The sequence below is a fragment of the Cornus florida genome, unplaced genomic scaffold, assembly GCF_030987335.1.
Source record: "Cornus florida cultivar Cherokee Brave unplaced genomic scaffold, ASM3098733v1 CherokeeBrave_3.0.0_Hap2_Chr06, whole genome shotgun sequence".
Taxonomy (NCBI): Eukaryota; Viridiplantae; Streptophyta; class Magnoliopsida; order Cornales; family Cornaceae; genus Cornus; species Cornus florida.
Window position 1 is genome coordinate 105735325 of NW_026775576.1, and position 23743 is coordinate 105759067.

General features: G+C 34.7%; 4 protein-coding genes across 6 annotated transcripts; 1 reads left to right on the forward strand and 3 right to left on the reverse strand.

The window, feature by feature from the left end:
* The first annotated feature begins 4315 nt into the window (after positions 1–4315).
* On the forward strand, positions 4316–5492 carry LOC132313672 (zinc finger protein 8). The gene has a single exon (XM_059812563.1). It carries the CDS (start codon positions 4587–4589, stop codon positions 5313–5315), a length of 729 nt encoding a protein of 242 aa, XP_059668546.1. The 5' UTR covers positions 4316–4586; the 3' UTR covers positions 5316–5492.
* Positions 5493–10355: 4863 nt separating this feature from the next.
* On the reverse strand, positions 10356–17764 carry LOC132313673 (uncharacterized). 3 transcript variants are annotated; one of them, XM_059812565.1, is made up of 7 exons: positions 17423–17763; positions 17175–17228; positions 16409–16460; positions 16261–16319; positions 16057–16102; positions 12720–12872; positions 10356–10692 (listed from the first exon to the last, which is right to left on the reverse strand). In XM_059812565.1, the coding sequence occupies exons 1-6, from the start codon at positions 17546–17548 to the stop codon at positions 12730–12732; spliced, it is 480 nt and encodes a 159-aa protein (XP_059668548.1). In that variant the 5' UTR covers positions 17549–17763; the 3' UTR covers positions 10356–10692; positions 12720–12729. The 3 variants fall into 3 exon arrangements, with proteins under 3 accessions (XP_059668548.1, XP_059668547.1, XP_059668549.1); XM_059812564.1 differs by lacking the exon at positions 10356–10692 and having other exon boundaries at positions 12486–12872; positions 17423–17764; XM_059812566.1 differs by lacking the exon at positions 10356–10692 and having other exon boundaries at positions 12486–12872; positions 17175–17225; positions 17423–17762.
* A 1698-nt stretch (positions 17765–19462) lies between these two features.
* On the reverse strand, positions 19463–20407 carry LOC132313674 (dirigent protein 22-like). Its single transcript, XM_059812567.1, has one exon. It carries the CDS (start codon positions 20185–20187, stop codon positions 19609–19611), a length of 579 nt encoding a protein of 192 aa, XP_059668550.1. The 5' UTR covers positions 20188–20407; the 3' UTR covers positions 19463–19608.
* Positions 20408–22089: 1682 nt separating this feature from the next.
* Positions 22090–23267, reverse strand: LOC132313676 (dirigent protein 22-like). Its single transcript, XM_059812568.1, has one exon. The coding sequence runs from the start codon at positions 23113–23115 to the stop codon at positions 22546–22548; it is 570 nt and encodes a 189-aa protein (XP_059668551.1). The 5' UTR covers positions 23116–23267; the 3' UTR covers positions 22090–22545.
* Between the last annotated feature and the right edge of the window lie 476 nt (positions 23268–23743).

Consider the following 23743-nt stretch of genomic DNA (forward strand, 5'->3'; position numbering starts at 1 on the left):
TTTCACTAGTGCTAACAAAGGAGACTCCAAGTTGTGGCATGACAGGTTTGGACACTTAAATTTTGGAAGTTTGAAATTGTTGGCGTCAAAAAAAATGGTGGAAGGGCTGCCTCAAATTGAAAGTATAGATGGAATTTGTGAAGAATGCATGTTTGGGAATTGAAACAATATAGAGATCCATTTCCTTCACAATCCTTGTGGCGTGCAAAGCATCCATTGAAGCTTGTTCATACGGACTTGTGTGGTCCATTGCCGATTCCATCTTTTGGAGGTAATAGATATTTTCTCATATTTATTGATGACTTCACTAGAAAAAATTGGGTATATCTTCTCAAAGAAAAATCTCAATCATTTCAAGCTTTCAAAGATTTCAAGGCCCAAGTGGAAAAATATTCCGGTTTTCCAATTAAAACATTAAGAAGTGATCAAGGGCGTGAATATCTTTCCAATGAATTTAAGAGGTTGTGTAGAGATATTGGCATACGGCATGAGTTAACAGTTAGACGCACACCACAATAAAATGGTATGAGTGAAAGGAAAAATAGAACGGTCATGGAAATGGCAAGATGCATACTTAAAAAGAAAAAATTGCCATCAGAATTTTGGGCGGAAGCAGTCTCTTATGCTGTTTATTTGATCAACAGATCTCCCACAAAAATTTTGAAGAATCGTACACCTCATGAAGCATGGTATGGAAGAAAGCCTAGTGTTCAACACTTGAAGATTTTTGGAAGTGTTGTTTATGCACATATTCCGGATGTGATGAGAAATAAGCTTGATAATAAGGCTGAAAAATGCATTTTTATTGGGTATAGTGAAAGGTTCAAAGCCTATAAGCTATACAATCCAAAAACAAAGAAATTTGTGATTAGTAGAGATGTAAAATTTGATGAAAATGCTTCTTTTCTTGATTCAAAAACAGGTGGTTCTTCAAATGCAACAATTTTTGATGATTTTCAAGGTATGGAAATTAATGGTGATTTGTCTTCAACATGTCCCTCATCAAGTGAAGGATCCTCTCAAGGCCCTCCATCTTCTCATGGGAGGAAGACAAGAAGCTTGCAAGAACTCTATGAATCTACCAATGAAGTGAATCAAGACAACCCTGTCTTTTTTGCTTTCTTTGCAGGGGAAGATCCAATCCCTTATGAATTGCAAAGAAGAAAAGTGGAAGAAAGCAACGAATGAACAAAACACCTCTTGGTAGAAACATTTCTCAACATAAACTTTGCAAAGTTGGGAATAAAAAACAAATTTGGTTTAGGGGAGACATTGTTGGAAGATTAAACCAAATGTTGAAAATAAACTAAATACATGAACCAACTCAAGTGTTGAATACATGCACCATCATTGGGAGATGAAACACTTGTGTTAAACTTTATTTCATTTATCTGTATCTTTCTAGACTCATGTATTGATGCCTATAAATATATGTTCTTAAGTTCTTTTGCAAGTAAGAAGTGAGAAAAAAATATATCAGAATTTGAGAGTTTTATAAATTGTGTGTTCTCCTTCATATTGAGTGCTAGCTTCCTACAATTTTAATTTTTTTTTGGTAATATTAAAATAAGTGAAAATCGAAAAAAGAAGCAAGTAAAACTTATTCACCTCCTCTAAGCTATACATGAAATGAACTTTTCTTTTTTCACATTTCAAAAAAACCTGGAATTTTTTATTTTTTAAAAAAAAATCATCACGCGTATAACAAAACCTTCCTGTGAGTTCATTCTATTTTATCACACTTAAGGGTGATTTGATTCATTTTTTTATCATTCTCGGTTAGATTACGATTCCATTAATATGAAATCATTTGTAAACGGTTACATGCGGATTTGAGCTTTTGCTAGACCAAATTGTACTCAACCAAACTATTATACAAATTATATATTTTATACAATATAAATAATAAAATAATAAGATTATTTTTTTAACCACTCAACTAATAAAATATTTTATTATAATAGATTATTATATGTAATACATATTTAATTAATTATATATATTAAATTGAATTATAAAAAAGACTAGAACCATGGAACTAAATCGGATCAAACCATTTTCTTAGAATTGGATTCTATCGGTTTCACGATTTGGTTCAGTTCCAATTTTTATGAAACCGTTAAGATTAATTTGGTTCAAAAATATTTTAAAACAGATTCAATCTGAATTATTTGAACCCCTAATCACCCTACTTAAATTTTGTAAATCAAATAAATTTCATACGTTGGGATTTCGTTTCAAGTGGTATGCTTCTAGTCCCATAAGAACAAAAAATGCTTGCATGTGGTATTTGTTAGATTTTTTTATTATTTAAAAAAAAAAAAAAGAAAAAGAAAAATCCCTTTCCATTTACCTCTTCCTTCTACAAAACATTGGGAGCATAAATTTCATTCCGACAAGGAAACTCTGCACATCCATTTGTCCCTGAGGTACATTTAATTTGGCGAAGCATAGAAAATTTTAACTACTTAAATTTTCAATGCTAATTGTAAATCAATAATTTTTTATTTTTATTTTTATTTTTTTTTTTTTTTTTTTTTTTTTTTTTTTTGTGTTTGAGGTGTAATTTGTAACTATTAGTGTTCCTTCATTGAAAAATGGTTGGCCCGGAAAATGAAGAGCCCCACTAAGCAAAGAGCTTATACCATCTAGAAAGTGTCCATCAATGATTTGTAAGAGATTTTTTACACTATTTCGCTACTAGAATAGCATAAATAATGTAACTGACCAACAATTACATATTTTGAATAGAATATCATGTAATAAATTATTGGGCACTAATCTAAATGGTATAAGCTCTCCTCTCCAAACGAATCACTGTGTCTAACATATTTTTGTCATGAACTCTATTATTAATTAAGCAAACCATGTCATGTTAGCCACAAACATATGGACCAAGGTATCTAGAATTAAATAAGCAACATATATCTCACACCAGTTATACGTTAGGGTTTCAGATGAACTGTTTTATCTACTTTCAAAATTTCCCAAGCTTGAATACTTGAATAGATCTTAAACTTTGAAATTGTGTTGTACATTAAAAAAGGTTATAGGTATAGCCATAAATGTGACAATTTACATTCTCACTTTCTCTTCATGCTAGGCTTTCTAGATTTTGGAAGATGGGACTGAAGTGAGTTCTTCCGTTATGTATAGAGAGAGAGAGACATCTGCTTGCTAACTTGTTGAAATTAATGCTTGATAGAGGATGTAGTCTATTTAATACTCAACCATCAAACTTTATATATATATATATATATATATATATATATATATATATATATATTTTAAAGGTTCCATCAAACTTTATATCAACAAAATATAACAATAATAACAACAATAGCTATTTGTATAATTATGTTAATAGCTACTTGAATAACTTTATACCAACAACAAATAACAATAATAACACCAATAGCTATGTGTATAATTATGTTAATAGCTACTTGAATAACAATGGCTACTTCTTTGTAGATAACTCCCTCCTTTTCAATCAAATATCACTAAGGGAAACTTACCCACAAAAAAAAAAAAAAAAAAAAAAAATCAAAGAGTAGAGGGTTGTTTGATAACCCAATTTAACATATGGGTAAAATCTTAAATGACGGTAACTTTACTTATTATTAAAAGATTGAACATGTAAAATTTAAAAAAATATCGAAAACACTTTTTAGTTCTTATAATTTTTAAATAAATATTTTCACTATTATCAAGAACACTTAAGTTTAATTAGGAAAAAGTATACAATACTTCAAAGTATTTTGACACGTTATCAATTTCACCTAAAAAAAACTCTCTATTTACATTCTCCTATCACGAGAGTGCTCTCACCTTGAACTCCTCACTTCATTATCATGATCGCGAGTGCACCATATCTCATGAATAATGAATGATAACTTTTTTCCCATATCAAAATGTTAATAGTACAGCAATACACCAAAGCAAGTAAGCTAGTAATATTTTCTTACTTTTCAAAATAGAAGAGACTAAGGATTCAAGTATCGTGTGTGTTTTGTATTATGTTGTATTAGATATTGTTTATCTGAATTCTTAAATTGTGAGAATATCAATTCTTTTACTATTTTGATATTCCTTTTATCGTTGTGAGAAAATAAATTCTTGGGTCAGTGTGTTTGGTTTTGCTATATCAGACTTGCTTCTGGCCATTTATGCACTCTAATCAACCGGTTCACACTTCACACCTATCCAATACCCAAACAAATAATAATAATAATAATATCCAAAATAAAACAAAAACTAGAGAAAAAGGAAGGCAAGAATGGTCCTTGAGAAGCCAAAAGCCACTCTCATGCACGAGACATCAAAGTTTTTGGCCTTGTCAGTGTTCACTCATAGATTTGTCAGTCCCAATTGTCCATAAATCAGACCACCGTTGATGGGTCCCACCATACCCTCTCTCACCACCCCACATAGAACCACCCTCCTCCTCTTCCACTATTTCACACTCTCCTCCTCCTGTATCTCTTCTTCCTCACCGTCTCTCCAAGGTGCTCACTCCAACCTCCCTCCTCTTTTTTTGTTTCCCTGCTAACCCTACACCTAGCTCAAATCACCACCTTTTTCTCATGGAGAAGATAGAGAGAGAGACTCATGACTTCATGAACGTCCACTCCTTCTCTCAATTGCCCTTCATTCGTCCAGCACCGGCCAAAGAAAAGGGCATTAGGCTTTTCGGCATAGAATTTGGTGGCGATGGAGCACACAACGACACATCTGAGTCAGCCGAGACTAACATGTCCGAGGAAGCCAAGGACACAGATAAAGTAGAGAGTAACCGGAAATTCGAGTGTCATTATTGCTGCAGAAACTTCCCCACCTCTCAAGCCCTCGGAGGCCACCAAAACGCGCACAAGAGGGAGCGTCAGCACGCAAAACGCGCACACCTTCATGCTGCCATGGCACACGGTGGTGGTGGTGGTCTCACCCCGGAGGCTCACATTTATGGGCTCATGAATTATCATCGCATTGGCTCGGCTCCAATGCCACCTATGACCTACCACTCACTCAACAGTATCAACACCACCAACCCTTGTGTTACTAACACTAGGTTTTATGGAAGCCAACCCTCATCCTCTCAACCATTGACCATTAACGGGAGTCCCATGGCGATGTGGCGAATCCCAGCCGTCCAAAACTTGCCTACTTTCAATCATGACCGTTCAGTGCATCCGCTGCAACATGAATTGAAGCTGCCATCGATGACGATAGGGAGCTCGAGTAGTTCACAGAGGCGGTATGTGTACGAATCAAAGCCGAGCATGCCAGATCATGTGAGTTTGGATCTTCATCTATAACAATTTGATTATTTTTTAGGAAGGGAGGGAGTTATATTCAATCTCTCATGGAGGCCATCTATTTCGATAATTTGTCACAATCATTTAGTTTGAATTACCATCTAAATTAGTAAATGATTTCAGTACAAAACAATTCTACAATGTGCTTGAATGCGAAATAACAGTACTGTAAATTAATTTGTATGCGTATACCTATATATATAACTTAGAACATAAGCCCCTTGTCTCTATATCTATGTATATAACACAAACCAAACTTTATTGCAAGATCATGAAGTTTGTGCCTTCATCTCTGTAACAATTTGATAAAAAAAAAAAAAAAAAAAAAAAATTAGGAAAAGAAAGTTGCACTCTCTCTTGGAGGTCATCTTTTGTTGTGCAAATGAGGGGATTTCAACAATCATTAGTATACTTATATGTTTGAATTTCCCACAACGTACAACAACAACAACAACAGTGTATATATTGTAGCTTGATATGTGCATAAATGTATGTATACACATAAAATTAGATGAACTGAGAAGCTTACATCATGCCTCTAATTAGCACTATTAAATAATGTAGTTTGCAAAGGATTTATTTGTTGACTTCATTGTGATGTGATACAACATTAGCAACATAATGCAAGTGCAATGAGATCAGAGAATTTACTCATCTCTTCCTTCGTTTATCACACGTGAAGAATAAATATTGTACTGTAATGGGTATATATAGAGAAATCAGTTTTTCAAAAACTTTTGTAAATAAATTAACATGGATTTGAGACACGCGTGGGCATGAATGAGTGTTGTGCGAGACAAGTGGGATATTGAAAAAGGAGCTTTTGATTCAGTGTTTACAGAATTGAGCAACCTCAGGTCATAAGTAGTTGATCCACTACTTGTAATTTAAGACACTAACTCATATTTCCATTTTAGTTGCAGCTAGAGTAGCTTGCCCAATTTTTTCTTTACCTAAATGAGCTTCCCAATATTCAATAAACAATCCCCAATTTTTATCTTTATAGAGAGAGATTATATAAATTTCTACGTATTAAGACAATGATAATTTAAGTCACGCAATTCCTTTAAAGGGGTGTCGCTCTTACGCTACATACGCGATTCCACTTTTGCTCTTACTCCCGACTTAAATTTTCACTTTTGTGCTCTAGCTCTCAAACTCGCTCTTGCTTTCGCTTTATGTGAATTGGGTGATGATATGGTACATGTTTTAAAACAAACTTATGTAAGCTGATCAAACAAAGGTGTAAGATTAAAGGCGCGCCACTAATGATTAATAACCAATATGCCAAAAGTCATTGTTTGGTTCAGTGATTGGAAAAAGAGAAGAAAAAAATTGAAGTTCAAATCTTAGAGCTAGCAATCACTCTGTATGAAAGAATGATCGAATAATTTGAAGTTTAATCTCTAGTATTAACCTCCAGCGCTTTAACGCAAACAAACAATAACACAATAAATCTGCTCCATACGATTTGGTTCATGCACACAAGAAATCCGGATGAAGATGATCATTTGGTTGTGATGTTGGAGTGTTTGACACACACTGAAGAATTTGGAGCCGAACAGAATGGTGGCCTTCACACACATGCACACACACATGCAAATGATATGAATGGTCACTTTTCTTGGTGAAGGTCAAGGACAAGGCAGGTTAGACATGGGTCACTTCTCTGCGAGTTTTAAACGTAATTCTCATTATGACGAGTCAGTATCGTACCTTTCTTTCATAGCTTTAAAATGGCAAAACCAACCCCAGAAAAAGGTGTTTTACTCACACTTGAAGGGAACGTATGGTAGCTACTTAGACTGCCATCTTTATTAATTTCCTCATTTTGTACCTACCCTTAATATATCTATATATACACATACACACACACACACACTATATATATATATATATATATATATATATATATATATATATAAGGTCAAGGTGTGTTATTTCAAATGTAAAATGTAGCATATATAAAGGTCAGTACATGTGCTAGTGTCGTCTTCTTTCACTAACAACATGGCAGCACAAAAAGCTGTGCAACTTAGATGACAGTGGGCGTTATTCAATGAATGCCTCACAAACTACAGGGAAGGACAGTGCAAGCACTACTAACTCACTAACTAACACATCAGTTCATATCCCAATTTCTTCTCACCTTCCAAAAATATTAATATTAATATTAAATTTTTTTTTTTTTTCAGTAATGTAGAACTGATATAGCTTGGAGGTTCAAACTTGCTTAAAGTTCGAGTTTAAAAGCAGTCACTTTATACTAATATGAAAGGTTAGATAATAAGTCCCCTCTCCTCCCAACAATCTCAATAAACGAAGACAAACGCGTCTATATTAATCCTTTAAATAACAAAAATTCAACATATATATTTAGTTTAAAATTTTGAAGAATATAGCTTTAAATTTCAATTTGATAATTTACACTTAGATTTAAAAAATTATGGATTGATTTCAGAGGCTTTATGTGTGTTGGTTTCAAATAATAAGATTCTATAATAAAAAAAATAAAAAATAAAAAAAAGGGTAAAAAAATCAGTACCTCAAGCCATCACACAAATATGGGTATTTCACCAATCACATGACATGATTTGTACAAATTCATTACCACCTTTTGATGTGAAAAATGTTGTTGAACAACAAAGTCATGCAAGGACAAATGCAAATCATGAAATATACCCACTATCATTTATAGTAACAACCTAAGAGTATCTTAGAGCAATGTGATTATGTTCATAAATTTTTTATGAGCTAGTTGGATTTGGTTTTCAAACCAAGAATTAAAGAACTTTCCCTCTAAAAAGCTTTTACTTAATTATATCCCCCAAACTGAAATGTGTATGCAATCCATGTTTTCTGTTTTCCAACTTCCATATATTGTACATGAGAATATAAACATAATAATTCAATATCTACCAAAAAAAAATATAATACTAATAATAAATAAATAAATAGTTGTGCCTTTGGATGGGACAAGTTTGCCTTTGAAGAACATGTTTATATTCTTAAAACCTTGGATACATAGGCATCTAAATGAGGGAAAAGGTTGTAGCTATATAGGAGGTGCATTGTTCATTAAGTGTGATCGGAATCATTGGAGGTATCCAAAAGGCAATAACAAGGATAAAGCATTAATTGTGTTTCGGGACAACATTTACGAAGGGTACACTTTTGAGGACTGTTGTTTGTGTTCTTTCATGCCAATATATATATATATATATATATATATATATATACACATGAATATACAAACTGACATTGCAACCTACAACTCAGCAATTGAACACAGTTGTTTTTTAAGTGTGTAACTACTTTTTCAGGCCAATGACTTGGTGCCCCTTAAATTTACAGAGAGAGTGACCTTCTCCCTTCGGGAAAGACAATTTTACCCACAATTAAAGCTTTCATCCTATAAGTTAGTTTCGACATGTCATAGTTATAGTTAGTGCATGACTGGACACAAAGAAAGTTTTCCACCTAGTGTCCCATTAATGCATCACTGGGAGTAGACTACATCATACTTTAATTTTTATGGTTGTGCGCGGCCCACCTCAGCTGAGTTTTTCTTAATGTTAACAAAAAAAAAAAAATGAAATTCAATTAAATGATTGGTTTAGTATTTAATTTATGTTTAAATAATGCTATTAAGAGAATAGCATGAAAATAATCATCACATTTAATTACTAGATTAAAAGATGTCTTGATATAATTATTCTTTATGCACTTTATGCTTTGGGAAGCATGAGGATGACTTATTGTAACGGGTGAGCTTTTGGTCCTATCCAAATTTGATATGAGATAAATATTCTCTTGTAATATTTTCCACCATACGAACTCGCAACACTCTCATTACAGTCGGGCCACCTTACCTACCCGAGGTGGCTCACCCGGTCTCCTTTCGGGCCGAGCCCTTAGCATGACACCAAATCAAGAATTGGATCTAACTCTAATACCAACTATAACAGGTGGATCCGAGGTGGCTCACCCAGTTGCCTTTCGGGCCGAGCCTTTGGCGTAACACAGAATCAAGAACTGGGTTTGGCTCTGATACCAACTATAACGGGTGAACGCTTGTCCATTTATTCAAAAACTCAAGTGTTGGGCAATGAAGCATACCTACCCATTTATACACACTTCAACTTCATCCAAATCTGATATGGGACAAATATCCCCTTATAACACTTACCCACTTGAACCAACACCTTAGAATTTTTTATGTTTGAGATTCACATTGAAACCGGACTCACTTGAACCAACCCCTTAGGTTTTTCTTTACATTGCTTATGCATCAACGCCTCAGATCCTTGTGTAACAACTTTACATCACTGGTTTGTAAGCAATGTACTGTATTGTATTACGTAACCGCCAATATATTGTGTTGAGTAAGTGGTACAGGACGCAAAATCGCAAACACATGATCACATCCTGATTCCATTTACATTACTCATAAACTGCAACTTGGGCTGACCAATCTGAGCCTGATATGGCCCTTGAACGGATTTGTTGATCGAATTAGATAAATAGAGTCCTTTTCCATGGGTTTGGATTGAAACTTATCAACACTCTATCTGAATTTAATCTGTTACTTGTAACGAGATCTTAATTGTAGACAGAGTTAGCAACACGAGCTCAATACAGACCCAACCTTTATCATCAATATTATTAAAACATTGACAACCTACATATAACCCAAACAAACAAACAACCTACGTAAACCTTGGCTAAACCATGTTCAAGGGGTCAAAAAAAAATATCTGGTTTGGGTTTGGATTGAGCTCATTGATTTGATTCAGAATTGGATTGAGATTTTTATTTCTCGATTAAGCACGCTATAGTTGACCTAACATGTCAAATCCGTCCAATTTGTATGTCTGTTTATATAAAGTGACTTCTTTCATACTTTATAGTATAAATTACTGTCGCAACAATAACATGCCCAACTATCTAGTGGGCCTAAAGTAAATGCATGATGTGGGTGATGATACATCTGCTGGGCAACAGCAGCTTAAAGGGTGCACAAAATATAGAGTTACGATATGAAAAAAAACACACACTATTATTTATCAATAGGACCACAACGTAACAGAGACACATTATATCATTAGGACCACAGCTTAAAAAGAGATCCAGTGACATTAAAGAAAAATTGGTCCACACCTAATATAAAGCTTACAAACGAGGTTGACAGTTTAAATAAATAGTGCCCCTGTGGTAGCGTGCGCTGTAGGCGTCGAGAAAAAGCTTGTAGTTGTACAGCCATGCTTTGGGGTGCTGGTGGTGGGTACGAGTAACACAGTAATTTAGCATTTGGCGTTAAATGACACCAAAACTTTATGGACCATGCGCTCGGATTCTAGGTTCTCTTTGTCTACCTCTGTTTCATTTAAGGGAGTATACCAACATTAGACAAAACTATAAACAATGTACTCGACGAAAAAAGTAAGTAGTAGTTTAAAATTAAATAATAAAAGTTATCACGAGCGATTTCACCTGTCTGCTCGAGAGATCATCTTGTCTGAATTCTCAATTCAACAATTGAAAGCACGAGTTATTGTGAGAACAACTGAATTGTTATTTTGATCAAAGTTATGATGAGGATACTCATCGTGCAATTGATGACATCAACCACATAACAAAAGTTTAAGGATTCATTAAGGGTACCCTCATCACAAACTCGCTCTACAATAATGTTTTTGTTCCAGCAGTTAAAGGGGAAACCAAAGCCAAATAATGTTGAGGAAATTATACCATGCTACCAATGACCATCTAAACAACACAATCTCACACATTAGGAAAAGTCCCAGAAAATGACATCGTTGGGGTCTACTTTCCTGATGATAAATTTTAACTTCGTCATATGTAACCATACTTGAAGTGCAATGCCAATGAAACAGTTTCCAATTCCAGTTTCATTTTAGCGTTTACAGCAGCAACAAGCTGATTTCAGCTGTTCTGTAAAGTGCAACTTAAACAGAGATCCACATTTCACTCCTGTTCAATTGCAACTACCTCTTTAGTATCCATATCAGCCCATATGCACAACCATCATTAGTGATACCAAAATTATATTTCAATGCAAAATGAACACAATTCATAAATAATTTCCATCTTACGTTTTGTATCTACCCTACCATAGTTGGTGCTACAGAGATAAAATGTTTTAAAGCTATTAACATAACTCAATACGAACACGATTCATAAAAATTTTCCATCTTCTGTTTTGCATCTACACTACCATAGTGATGCTATAGAAATTATATGTTTTAAAGGTAACACATGTTTGAGTTTATGAGGGTTAATGTGCTATGAAATTATAGGGAAGAACTTTTAAAAAGTTTGTGAGCTCCAAATATGTTTATTCTACATTTTTTCCATGAGGTTTAGACTTGTTCAAGATTTATTGGAAAAATAATATACAAGAGCAAACTCAGAGACCTTGCGGAGAAGAAAGAACACAGCTGTAGTACTGGAAACAAAGGATGGAAGATGGTGTGAAAGGACAAATGAAATTAGTTGTGAGAATGAGAGCTACTTCAATACTATCTTTACTTAAAAATTAGGACATACACGAACAACAATACCGCAAATCTCAAAGAAATAGAACAATAATACGACAGGAGTACGTCAAAAAATAATAATTTTTTGCACTCTCTTCTTAGAAAATAATTAAAATCCTACAATGTCCAACCGAAAGGAAAAAGAAAAAAATTACAAGACACTTCTAACCGTATCGTCTGACACCGCCACGGCACCTCTTCCTTCCTATCTTAGAAGTGTGGTACTTAAAATAGTAGTCAAGTAAGCACTCAAGTCTTCCCTTCAATGAACAGGAATCTCCTTCCAAGTGACATACCCACCACACAAATCCCTTAAGTGAAAATACCCACCAAAAGCATTCCAATATACACTCATTGTCCTTTGAAATGTATTATTTTATATAATTATAGCAAAATTCTTAGTTAACTGGCTCAACCCTATTCTTCCTAGGTTAATTAGTGAAAATCATAGTGCTTTTTGTCCATGGTACTTTTTCGACTCATGAGCTAATATTATCCTGAAAACAACCGAACTATTTGTTTGTCCTTGATATTTAAATGAATTTCATCCTCTTATCAACAAACATTTTAGCCATTCACCTGTTCCAGACAAAAAACCCAACTAATTGACTAGTTGAAAATCAGAGCAGCTGAAATCTTCTATCTTCTCAATGAACAATTACTCATATATTTTTATTACATAACTGTAAAGCACAAAGATACGTCCAAAAAATTTAAAAAGAAATATTACAGCAATAAATTTATAACAATGCTAATCAAGTATAAGTTTAATGCATCTAGGGCTGGATATATAAAGGATTAACTGCAAAACTGGAAACATAAAGCATAATTCTGATTTGTGCACCTGCAGCAGGTCATCCGAGCCTTTTGTGCCGGGTTCGAGAAGTGTGGGCCTCTTCAATATGTCTAGTGAGCAGCGAAATACCATAATGCGAAGTGCTCGAGGCAGCATAATATGATGTCACAGTAAGTTGAGTAAACTTTGGAAGCACATAACCTAAAAATTAAAACGTTAGTTTCCAAGTAAAACGGTGAAACCAATTGATCAAAAGATCAAATTCACTGAAAATATGAAAATAGCCTTATAGCAATAACACCCACAAACTAGCATCCTGATGAAAAATAGGACGTCAGAAAAACTACTAGCTATTACTTCCATTTGTTCAGCAAAGCCGTACTCATCTATGATTTCCAAAATCCGGTCATACACAGAAGAATACATTAAAAGGGCTAGGCGAGGGATTCAAGGCCAAGAAGGAATCTAAAAATTAAAGAGTTCAAAAATCCTTTGTTAGTGTGGGTACCTGATCCCACCGCTTCATGTATTGTAGAGGTGGCAATAATCTGCATATAATTTCCAATCAGTCATGTGGCATCTCTAGTGACTCAACACCTGATACTCTCCTTGAGAACAGTGTCCAATCATAAATAAATACGTAGAATGCTTCGCAAACCACATCGCCCCCTTTGAATATTACACATATCAAGTCTCTAAGACACTCCAAACATGTTAAGCACCATGGTCAAGCACAACTAGCAAAAGCACTTCAAACTTTGACAAAGACAAAATCATCTAAACTACCATGCACCATTCCACAAAACCAGCACTTTACTGCATGCTTGGTTCTTCTAGGATCAAATCAATGCACATGCTCTACAGCTGAATAGCGACATAGTGATATTCTCCATGAAGTTCTCTAGTGAAGAGGAAGATTCTCTTTTCTTAATCGAATCAAATGCCTAATAAGATGAATAAGGGCAGATATATAATAAAAAGAGTTCAAGAACGACCAGACCAACGGAAACTCTTCAAGCAAATGGATCTTTGGTCCTATTTAGGAAGCCTTGAGACCATGAGATCACTTAAAAGGTAAAGGTGCTTTTACTGTCTATGGAGAGAATGCCATACAGAGAATAAGGTTTGAGAGGAGACTTTGCAGGGGGAAAGAAGCCTCTGGAGCCAGTCAACAGGAGATTGTAATGGTGCCTATCAATTAGGAAGTTGGGTCCTCCAACCCCGTCCATCACAAGGTCGACCAGTCAACTGTGTACTTCTATAGCTGCGCAGACAGTCTTTTTCCACAGACAAAACACCTCAATAAAAACAAACTCAGTGAGTACTGCACCCATATGTACCTCATGCTAGAGGAACACTCTGTGGCTATAGAATGACCATCTTGTGATATATAATAGTCCATTTGAGATCCTAAAAGTACCTTGCATGTTGACTGAAATAAAGGCCTCATTGATTTCCCCTCACAGAGTCTACACCTCGACTTGTTCAAACGAGGAACCATCGTGTGAGTTCTAAATATCATATACCCCTGACTGACATGACAACATCTTCTTGGACCACGCTTATCACTAGGTTGCAGCCTCTTGAGCGGTAGCCGCATTAAAATGTGGTGACACATCAGATCATCACACCGCCTCAACTAACCTAATAAAAGACTGCCCCTAATGCCATAATGTGCCCCCTCCGCCCCCCACCATGCCCTATCAGACTGCCTGACTACATGTGGCATCCCATATAATCACAATAGCAACAAGTGGAAATACCCCATAAAGAGCTCTGTTGGTTATGCTACGAATAGACCTCTACCTCCTGAAGTTCAACTGACATTTACAGGACCGACCATCTGGCATATGTTAAAGCCTAACTATGTTCAAAAGGCACAAGTAGCATCTAGACAGGCCTTTACCCCTCAAACTAAGACCAATTCAAAGAGCAAGGGTGACCTTGGGATTCCTTGGAAACCTTGCAATTGCCACTCTCCCCTGAAAGGCTGAAACTTACAAGTATCTCAATCCACCCAGTACACTCATCATCATATGAGTAATAGCTCCATCACCCACTTAAGAAACCACATAATTTTTATTCCTTCAAAGGATTTCAAAATAAGAATTCGAAAACTGCAATTATAGGTCAAATTCCCCTCAAAACATGTTATTTTCAGGTCCTATACGGTACAAGCTCTCTTTTTCTTCTTTTTTTTTTTTTTTTTTGAACAGTAAAGCAAACACGCACCCTCTTACCTACAATACGATAGATACCCATAGATACTATAAGTTTCCTATCTGATTTGAAGCCAGCTATTTGAATGAGCCTCATATGCTTCAATTACAGAGTGTGAAAACTTATTTGATTCCAAAATGAATCTCCATATTCATTTGCTTGCAAATACGATGTTCCGACAAAATCACATTTACAATGGTTTGCAAACTGTTTGACAACAATTAGGTTTTGAAGATTTAAAATTTTCAGGCTGGTACATTAAGTGCCCATTGATAAGGCACAATTAGTTAGCATTTAAAGGGGGTAGCTGAGTATGACCTTTTTTTTACCAAATGTAACAACAAGATCGGTGGAAGATTTTAAAAATTCTAACATAAACTAAAAATTTATGATCAGTGGAAGATTTTAAAAATTCTAACATAAACTAAAAATTTATGCTTAAATTTGATTTCTATAAAGTCACCTAGTTTCTTCTGTATTTATCAAAAAATAAAATAAAATAAGAAGTCTTATATATTGCTAACCCAAGACAACTATTTTCAGCCTAAAACTTTTAAATTTATCAAATAACACCTGGACTCTGGAACATACGCGCCAAGACAAACAATGTGTCCACGGTTCACATTTGTTCTCTTCCTCCATCTTTGACCAAAATGAATATATATCTATATTAACTTAATAATTTAACCATGAAATTTCTAACCTTGACATAAACCCAAAACATGGACATTACTGGACATGATTAAAATTATGCTGTTGCCAGGATCATGATACATCAGTGCTTGGTCAATGACTTCTTAAGCTCTGCTACATGGACTCTCCTATTATCCTTTACAAACCTGTATCAACATGACATGGGTAAGCGGGTACAAGATATATGTCTGACACATGAATCCTAATCTGACACTTTGATCCTTCAAATGGAATGACTGAAGAACAAGAAAAAACTCAAATTTTATAGTAGAGATGAGTTACATATCAATGATAATTATAATCCTTTTCTTTTACCACATCACATTGAAGAGCATGTTGTACAATAATTCAATGATTAAAGCCCTTCAGAAATTTGTGAATTCAATACTAGCCTAATCATCCATCAGATGTTATGAAACAAATAACATTATTTGACACAGCTCAAACATCTCAATAAAGGAGCCATCTATACCTCCAAAAGCAGAGCTTGCAGCAGAATACATTAGCAGCGGAGGAAGCTGTCGAGAAATTAGAATTGAAATGGAAGTGAGCTAGAGAAATGCATGTACAAGTAGACTGACACATATTCTATGGTATCTGAGGAAATTAGTATGTCCTGAGTATCATGTGAAGAGTAAGAGAGTAAAAAAGACATTCAAAAGTATAATAATTGTACCCCAATAAGAAAAGGAAGCCACTTCGGTCCCTTAACATGTTTCTGAACATATGGGAGTCCTGAAATCAATCAATCAAGTCTAAGCCATAGAAAAAGAATGCGCGTACATAAATATGTAAAACACAAGAACAAATGAATTTGTCTGCACCTGCATTAACACCATGAATTGCACTAAGCATTCCACCAACACCAGAACCAGCCTATTGAATGGAATGTATATGAGATATGAAAATAGAAAGGGAAAATAAAAGAGACAAAGGAGGCAGTGAGGGTAACAAAGAAGGATTTTGTGTATAAGGACCTGTTGTACCATAATATGAATGTACCGCATCAGTGCTCACATAACATTAAACTCAGGTTCTGTTCATAATATAATGGTTTAGAGGCAAGTAACTACAACAGAATGAATAAGGTCCCGAACAATCTGGCCATTATTAAATAAGAACATCAACAACTTGTTGCGGCCTTAAGCACCATATTTCATTTATTAACAATTTCATCACTCACACACATAAGTTGTTTAAATAATACATTTTGCTGACTGATAAAACCGAAGGACCCTGTTCTTCGTAATTCTGTGTCTGCTATGTCTGCAACGGATGTACGCAAATGACTCAAGACACTATGACACAATATTACTGTTTTACAACCCACCCTCACAGTAACCCTCATCAGTAACACCAACACAACATTGGGTATTGGTCTTTCCTATTTAATTGACCCCTAATTCGCATGTACACTTTATAAGAGGAGTCATTGTTACTGTTCATGAATTAATGACCGTATTGATCTTTTTTTCAAAAAAGCAAGGAAAAATTACTATCAAAATGCCCACACGGTACTAAATTGATAAAGTATACCATTGCTACCCAAAAATATTCGGAAAATAAATACAAAACAAGTATAAAACGTACAACAGCTGTGGCGTCGTGTAAAACAGAAGTGATTGTCCATTCCCCATTTTCCTGCTTCAACAAAAAATTATAACAAACTGTCATATAAAATGTTCTAAGAAGCATTTCATCAAACGAGTAATGGCACAGTTGATATATGTGTATAGGTAGAAAGAGAGCACCAAATTAGGGTTTAAGAGAGAAAGAGTACCAAATTAGGGTTTAAGAGAGAAAGAGTACCAAATTAGGGTTTAAGAGAGAAAGAGTACCGAATTGGGGCTTAAGAGAGAAAGACAGCGAGGACAGCGAGGCGAACCGAGGCCAGGGTTCATGGTAGGGTCGTGATGGAGATTGCCCGACCTTAGCTTCTCCTCATAGACCTCTCTCGTCCCCATCTCTCTTCGATTCCACCACTCTACTGCACCGCGAACACCGTCACTTTCTCTCTCTTCTCTCTCAAGAGTCAAGAAGACTTGCGATTGCGAGGTCCTTTGAACCGTGTGTGAGATAAAAGCAGAGTGCAGTTCTGGCCCGTTGGATGGGTTCTGGTGAACCCAGGTCAAAACCCCTTCGGTCAAGGACTCCCAGCTCTAGATTTGATTTCGAGTTACGTTTCACTAACCCACAAAATAATTTAAGAATCTAATCTAATGTTAAATGAAAAAATATCAACGGTTATAAATAATGTTCAAAGTATTGTATATAGTAAATCAGGATTTAAAGAATTATAAAACATATTGATTACAATTATAATAGTATCACGTTTGAAATTTTAATTAAAAATAATAATTTCAAATTTAGATTAGAATTGAATTGTCCACACCTGGAATTAAATTCAAATTAAGTTTAAGTTAGACGTGTTTTTAACTCAAACCCGATCTTAAACATAAGAATTATTATTTAAATTTATAAAAATGAACTTACTTAATGAAACCAGCGCAATATACCTGTAGGCTTTGTCTTGTGTACTTGTCACCATGTCCAACCAAACGATGGAACCACTTCCATCTTTTGCAATCATCACATTTTTTTAAAAAAATAACTTGTCTTGTGGCCAATCATCACTTTTTTTTCTTTTTCTTTTTTTGGAGCAAGCTATTTGATTTTTGTTTTTTACATTTTTTATCAAATAATATTTTAAGTATTTAATAGAAGAATTTAAATAGCTTGCTCCTTTTGAATTTAATTTTTCAAACAATTAAAAACCACTACCATAATATTGAGATTTAAAAACATTTTTTATAAATAAATTAAAGTAATAAAATATTTTCCTTTAGTTAAATTCAAAATGTTTTCTTAAAATGTGTTGTTTTTTTATATAATTTTTATGGAGAATATTGAGATTTTAAATAACTTGCACCTTTTGAATTTTTCCAATAATTACAAACTACTTCTATAATGTTGATTAATTTTTTATCGACTAGTATTTTAAGTATTTAATAGTAATCATACTCATGTCACGTTATTTTTATTATTATTATTTAGGATAAATTGCCCTCACACCTCTCAAGTTTGGGTTAAAGACTCCCAATTACAACTTAGACATTGTTTAAACAATATACACCCTAAATTTAGTAAAGTTAGCAAAGACATTCCAAACCACATGTAAATTGATATTATTAACCTATTTGTGAATTGACCAATTTAAATTATAAAATTACTATTTTAATCTTTATAAACATATAAGACTTTAAAGTGAACGAACAATTAGGAAGAAACTTACTTTCATAAATATGTAAGATCATCAAGTCATATTACTAAACAAATCAATTGGAGTATAATTTTATTTACTATATCATTAATTGGATTTGCAAGTCTAGTGGAGAAAGAAGTCAATAGCCTCCTAGCACTAGTGGGAGATGAATTATATATGTTATGTTTGGTATATGTTATATATACACAATTACACACATAGCCTGAACCAATAACTAATTAAATTAACTCCCTAATTTTTCTTACCTATAGAATTTTAACTAAAAAAACATGCGAGGCTCACTTGCTTTTTCTATTACCAGCACACACGATGCTCAAGTTCTAATGTGCAGAAAAGAGAGACAATTAATACAGTAATTTGTATTGACTTATGGTACCATCCTAGTGGGGAGTTAGTTGCTGAATTTGAAATTCTCTCAGACTTTAAACAGATAAATTGTAATATTATGTATTAAAATAGTGTGATATTTTTGTCTTTTCATTTTGTCACATCATATTCAAGATACGCTTGCTTCATTCGTCATTGATCGTCATAAAAAAAGCAAAGAGAGATCATATGCGAGACACTTTGCTCCATTTAAAAAAAATAACAATAATAATACTTAATTTGCTCCGTTCATTATTGAACATCACTGTCATAAAACAAATAAAGAGCTTTGAAATCCCCATAGAATAATAATACTCTTAAAAAAAAAAAAAGCAAAAGCAAGAAAAAGCAAAGTAGTGGACGAAAAAGAGAGGGTCAATAATGGAAGACATAGACATTGTACTCCACAACAGCATCCCCACTCCTGAGGTCGAAAGTGTGAGTCTTGGCTTGAGCATAGCCTCTAGCAAACCGGAACAACCCGCTCCCGCCGACAACCGGCATCTCTCTCACCGTCGACAACACCGTGTTTCGGCCTAGTACGCTGAGAGTGCTACCATTATATTTCCCTTCCATGAAAGCAAAGTTCAAAACCATCAAAAGACCAATTTCACTTAGGGACGCCGAAGCATAAATTCCCTGCGCTCTTCCCACTTGCTTCGAGCTTAGCTCCGGCCGTACCGTCAACGGATCGTCAATCATCGCCACCATACCAAATCCAGTAATCGATGAGTTAGTCATGGCCGCTTCCGCTATTCGGACAGCAGTAGGATTTCGGCCGCTAACAATGTCATGGAAGTAGAAGTGGAGGTGGCTGAGCTTCTCTTTCTTCAGCCCTAGCATTTCCCGAGACAAGCTTCTCGAGAAACGATGAGATTCTCCGGCGGCAACCAGGGTCGAGAAAAGGAACACGGTGAAGATGATGGAAGTGAGGTATGCAAGAGTTTTGGCCATGGTGGGTAGGGTTAGATATATGGTAGTGTTTTGAAAGAGAATATAAATATGGTGGGTATTATATATAGGGCTAGCTGTGGTTTGTGTGTCCCTAACTTTATCTAAAGCGAACTTTATATTCTTCTAAGTGGATCAAACGTTCAACGGTAGTACAAGAGTATGGAGTAGTTAATTCCATGGAAGTAGGGCATGTTAGGAGAGAAGAGAACAAAAATATGATTTGTCATAAAGTGCCTATTACCTACCGCAGCGTGGACCGACCTTGTCGTGATAAATGGGGCATATATACAGTATTGGCGTGTTTACAATGGCATCAAAACCAACAATTAAGTTCAAATACCTTTAAAAAGCGTATTGTCACATTAACGTATGTACTTTCCTATACGAAAATCCTTGATATATATATATATATATATAGTTTTTAGTAAGTATATCCATGATATGTATAATGTCTATATATAAATATATATATCTCAATAGTTTTCACAAAATTAATTCATCAATCTTTGTGATTTTGACTTTGAATTATACTGCATATATATGTTCATCTTTATATATATGTTAAGTGAATATCAAATGTCCAATAATCGAAGAACTTACATCTTTATATAAAAATTAAAGCTCTAGTTTGACAATTGTACGTTATGTCCTTATGACCAACATGAAAACAATACATACTTGTCTCCTTGTCCATAATTAGAATCTCTGTTACATGCAGGATAATATATTATTAATATTAATCAACAAAAAAAAAATATATATATATATATATATATATAGGTATACCTACCGACCAATTAACGGAACCCTTCCAAAACCCCTAACTTCCTTCCCTCATCTCATGAAAACCAATTTATGTTACTTGCATAAAAAGAAAATTTTATTAACCAGCTTAAACACGACAGAGGAAAAACATAAAGTACGTATTAATATATAAAGTACGTATTAATATATGGATTCATGACTTAGTGGATGTCTATTTCATAAAAGAAGGAAACATATTATGTGAGTATCTGTGTATATATACTAGTTAGTCAAAGAACTTCCCCAATGGAAGTTTACCTACCCACTTCTTTGTGGAGAAACTAATTATGTTGGACTTATGGAGCTAGTTTGGTTGTGGAAGTTGGAAAATGGGGAAATAGTTCTAAGAAAAGAAGACCAACTGGCCGTACCAGTTGGACATTGTGGACTTTTGATCCCAAATATATCATAATCAGGAGACTTAGGAAGGTGCCCCACGCTTTTAGAGTCTATTTCACAAGATTTGCCCATCTCCCTAAATTTTTCTCAAATTTGATCAAGTAGTTTTAAAGGTACGGTAATATCAAAGACACCATCAAGTAGTTTTCAAGGGTTCAACTCCCTACCTGGTGTATTTTTTGTCAGTAATAAAAAAATTTAAAATCAAAGATCAATGATATGGACTCGTACAATTGAATGACTAATTTTATATGAATAAAGACATCAACAAGTATAAATTAGTCGGAATTGTACGACCTAAATTTAAATTAAATTTGAACTCATCTTATATAAATCATGCAATTTTATATTTTTTGATTCACAAGTAGGGATGCACAGACTTTGATTCAGTTCAATTTTGAACTAAATTAGAGTCACCAAAGGGAAACGAAGAAAACGATTAAAGACTTTCTTTTCATTGCCCCCGACACACGAAGCATCTAATGAATTTCCAGAGCACTAACTGTAAATTTTGGTGAACCTTTTTAACTTTTCTTTTTAAAAGGTAAAACCTTTTTCAAATCAAAAGTCCACATCTAAAACTCTTAAAATCTCTCTCTTATCCGTAGAAGCCACTGTAAAAATGCAATTGTGTATATTATATATTGTAAATTGTAGCTACATGGGTTCAGCCTCGGCTGGATTACAGAGAAAAAAAAAAAAAAAAACACAGGCCATGAAAGGCCCAGTTACAAGCCATCTGGGTTCAAAACAAAGTACCCAAAATAAAAAGCCCATATGTAGCCCAAGGCCCATAATGCAATTTCCATCTTCTGAACCTCAAACTCTTTGTATTGAAACTGAAAATTCTCTATTTGGTTGTCTACTTGTCTCTCCATATAAAAGGAGAGTGTAATATATAAGATGGTAAGTTAGTGAGGGTTAGTAGTTGAAACTGAAAATTCTCTATTTGGTTGGTCTACTTGTCTCTCAAGATAAGAGAGAGTGTAATACATAGTAGAGGATATTTTTGTCTTTTTAATTATGACCACTTTATATTATATAATTTGAAATGAATATATAGAGCTGTGTATCTCAGGTATGATGATCAATAGAATACAAGACATGCAAGTAAAAAAGCGAAAGCCGTACACGAAAAAGAAGAAAAAGAGGGGGTCAATAGTGGAAGACAAAGACATTGTATTCCACAACAGCATCCCCGCTGGTGGTGTTAAAAGTGTGAGTCTTGGCTTGAGCATAGCCTCGAGCAAACCGGAACAATCCGCTCCCACCGACGACCGGCAACTCTCTTACCTCCGAAAACACGGTGTTTCTTCCGAGCACGCTAAGAGTGCTACCATTATATTTCCCTTCCATGAAAGCAAAATTGTAAACCATCAACAAACCAAATTCACTTTGGGATGCGGAAGCATAAATACCTTGCGCTCTTCCCACGAGTTTGGAGCTTGGGTCGGGCCGTACAGTCAACGGATCATCAATCATGACCACCCCACCGAAGCCGGTTATTGACGTGTTGGTCATGGCCGCTTCCGCCACTCGGACAGCAGTAGGGTTTTGGCCGCTAACGATGTCATGGAAGTAGAAGTGGAGGTGGCTAAGCTTCTCTTTCTTCAGCCCTAGCATTTCTCGAGACAAGCTTCTCGAGAAACGATGAGATTCTCCGGCAGTAAGGGCGGAGAAAATTAGGAAGACGATGGAAGTGAGGTTTGCAAGGGTTTTGGCCATGGTGGGGATCGAATAAAAGGTTGCTGAATGGGGGAGGATATATATAGAAGATAAAGGGTTACTTGTGGTTTGTGTCTAACTTTAAAATATATATAAATCTAGCTAGCGGAATATATATGGAGTAGTTACAAGAAAAGATAGAGGCCATGTGCAAGAGAACAAAAGATATATATGTTTGTCCACATAAAGTACCTACTACCTACCACAGCTACCACAGTGTGGGACTGACCTTTTCGTGCAAATTGGGTCATATTATACAGAATTGGCCGGCGTGTTTACGAGGATCAAAAGCAACAACTGATCGAGTTCAAATACTATAAGAAGCGTACTGTTACATTAACTCATGTATGTTCTTATCATTTGAACTTTGAAATATACTGTATATATTTATCTACCTACGTGTGGTGTTAATTGAATCTTAAGTGTCCAATCCATGAACTAGCTCACATCTTTATATTAAATTAAAACATACTCTGGTTTCACAATTGTACCTTAGGTCTATATATGATGAACATGAAGACAATGCACACTTGTCAACTCTCTTTTGATAGTTTACATACATAATCATATATTAATATACTCGAAGGAAATATACATATATATATATATATATATAGAGAGAGAGAGA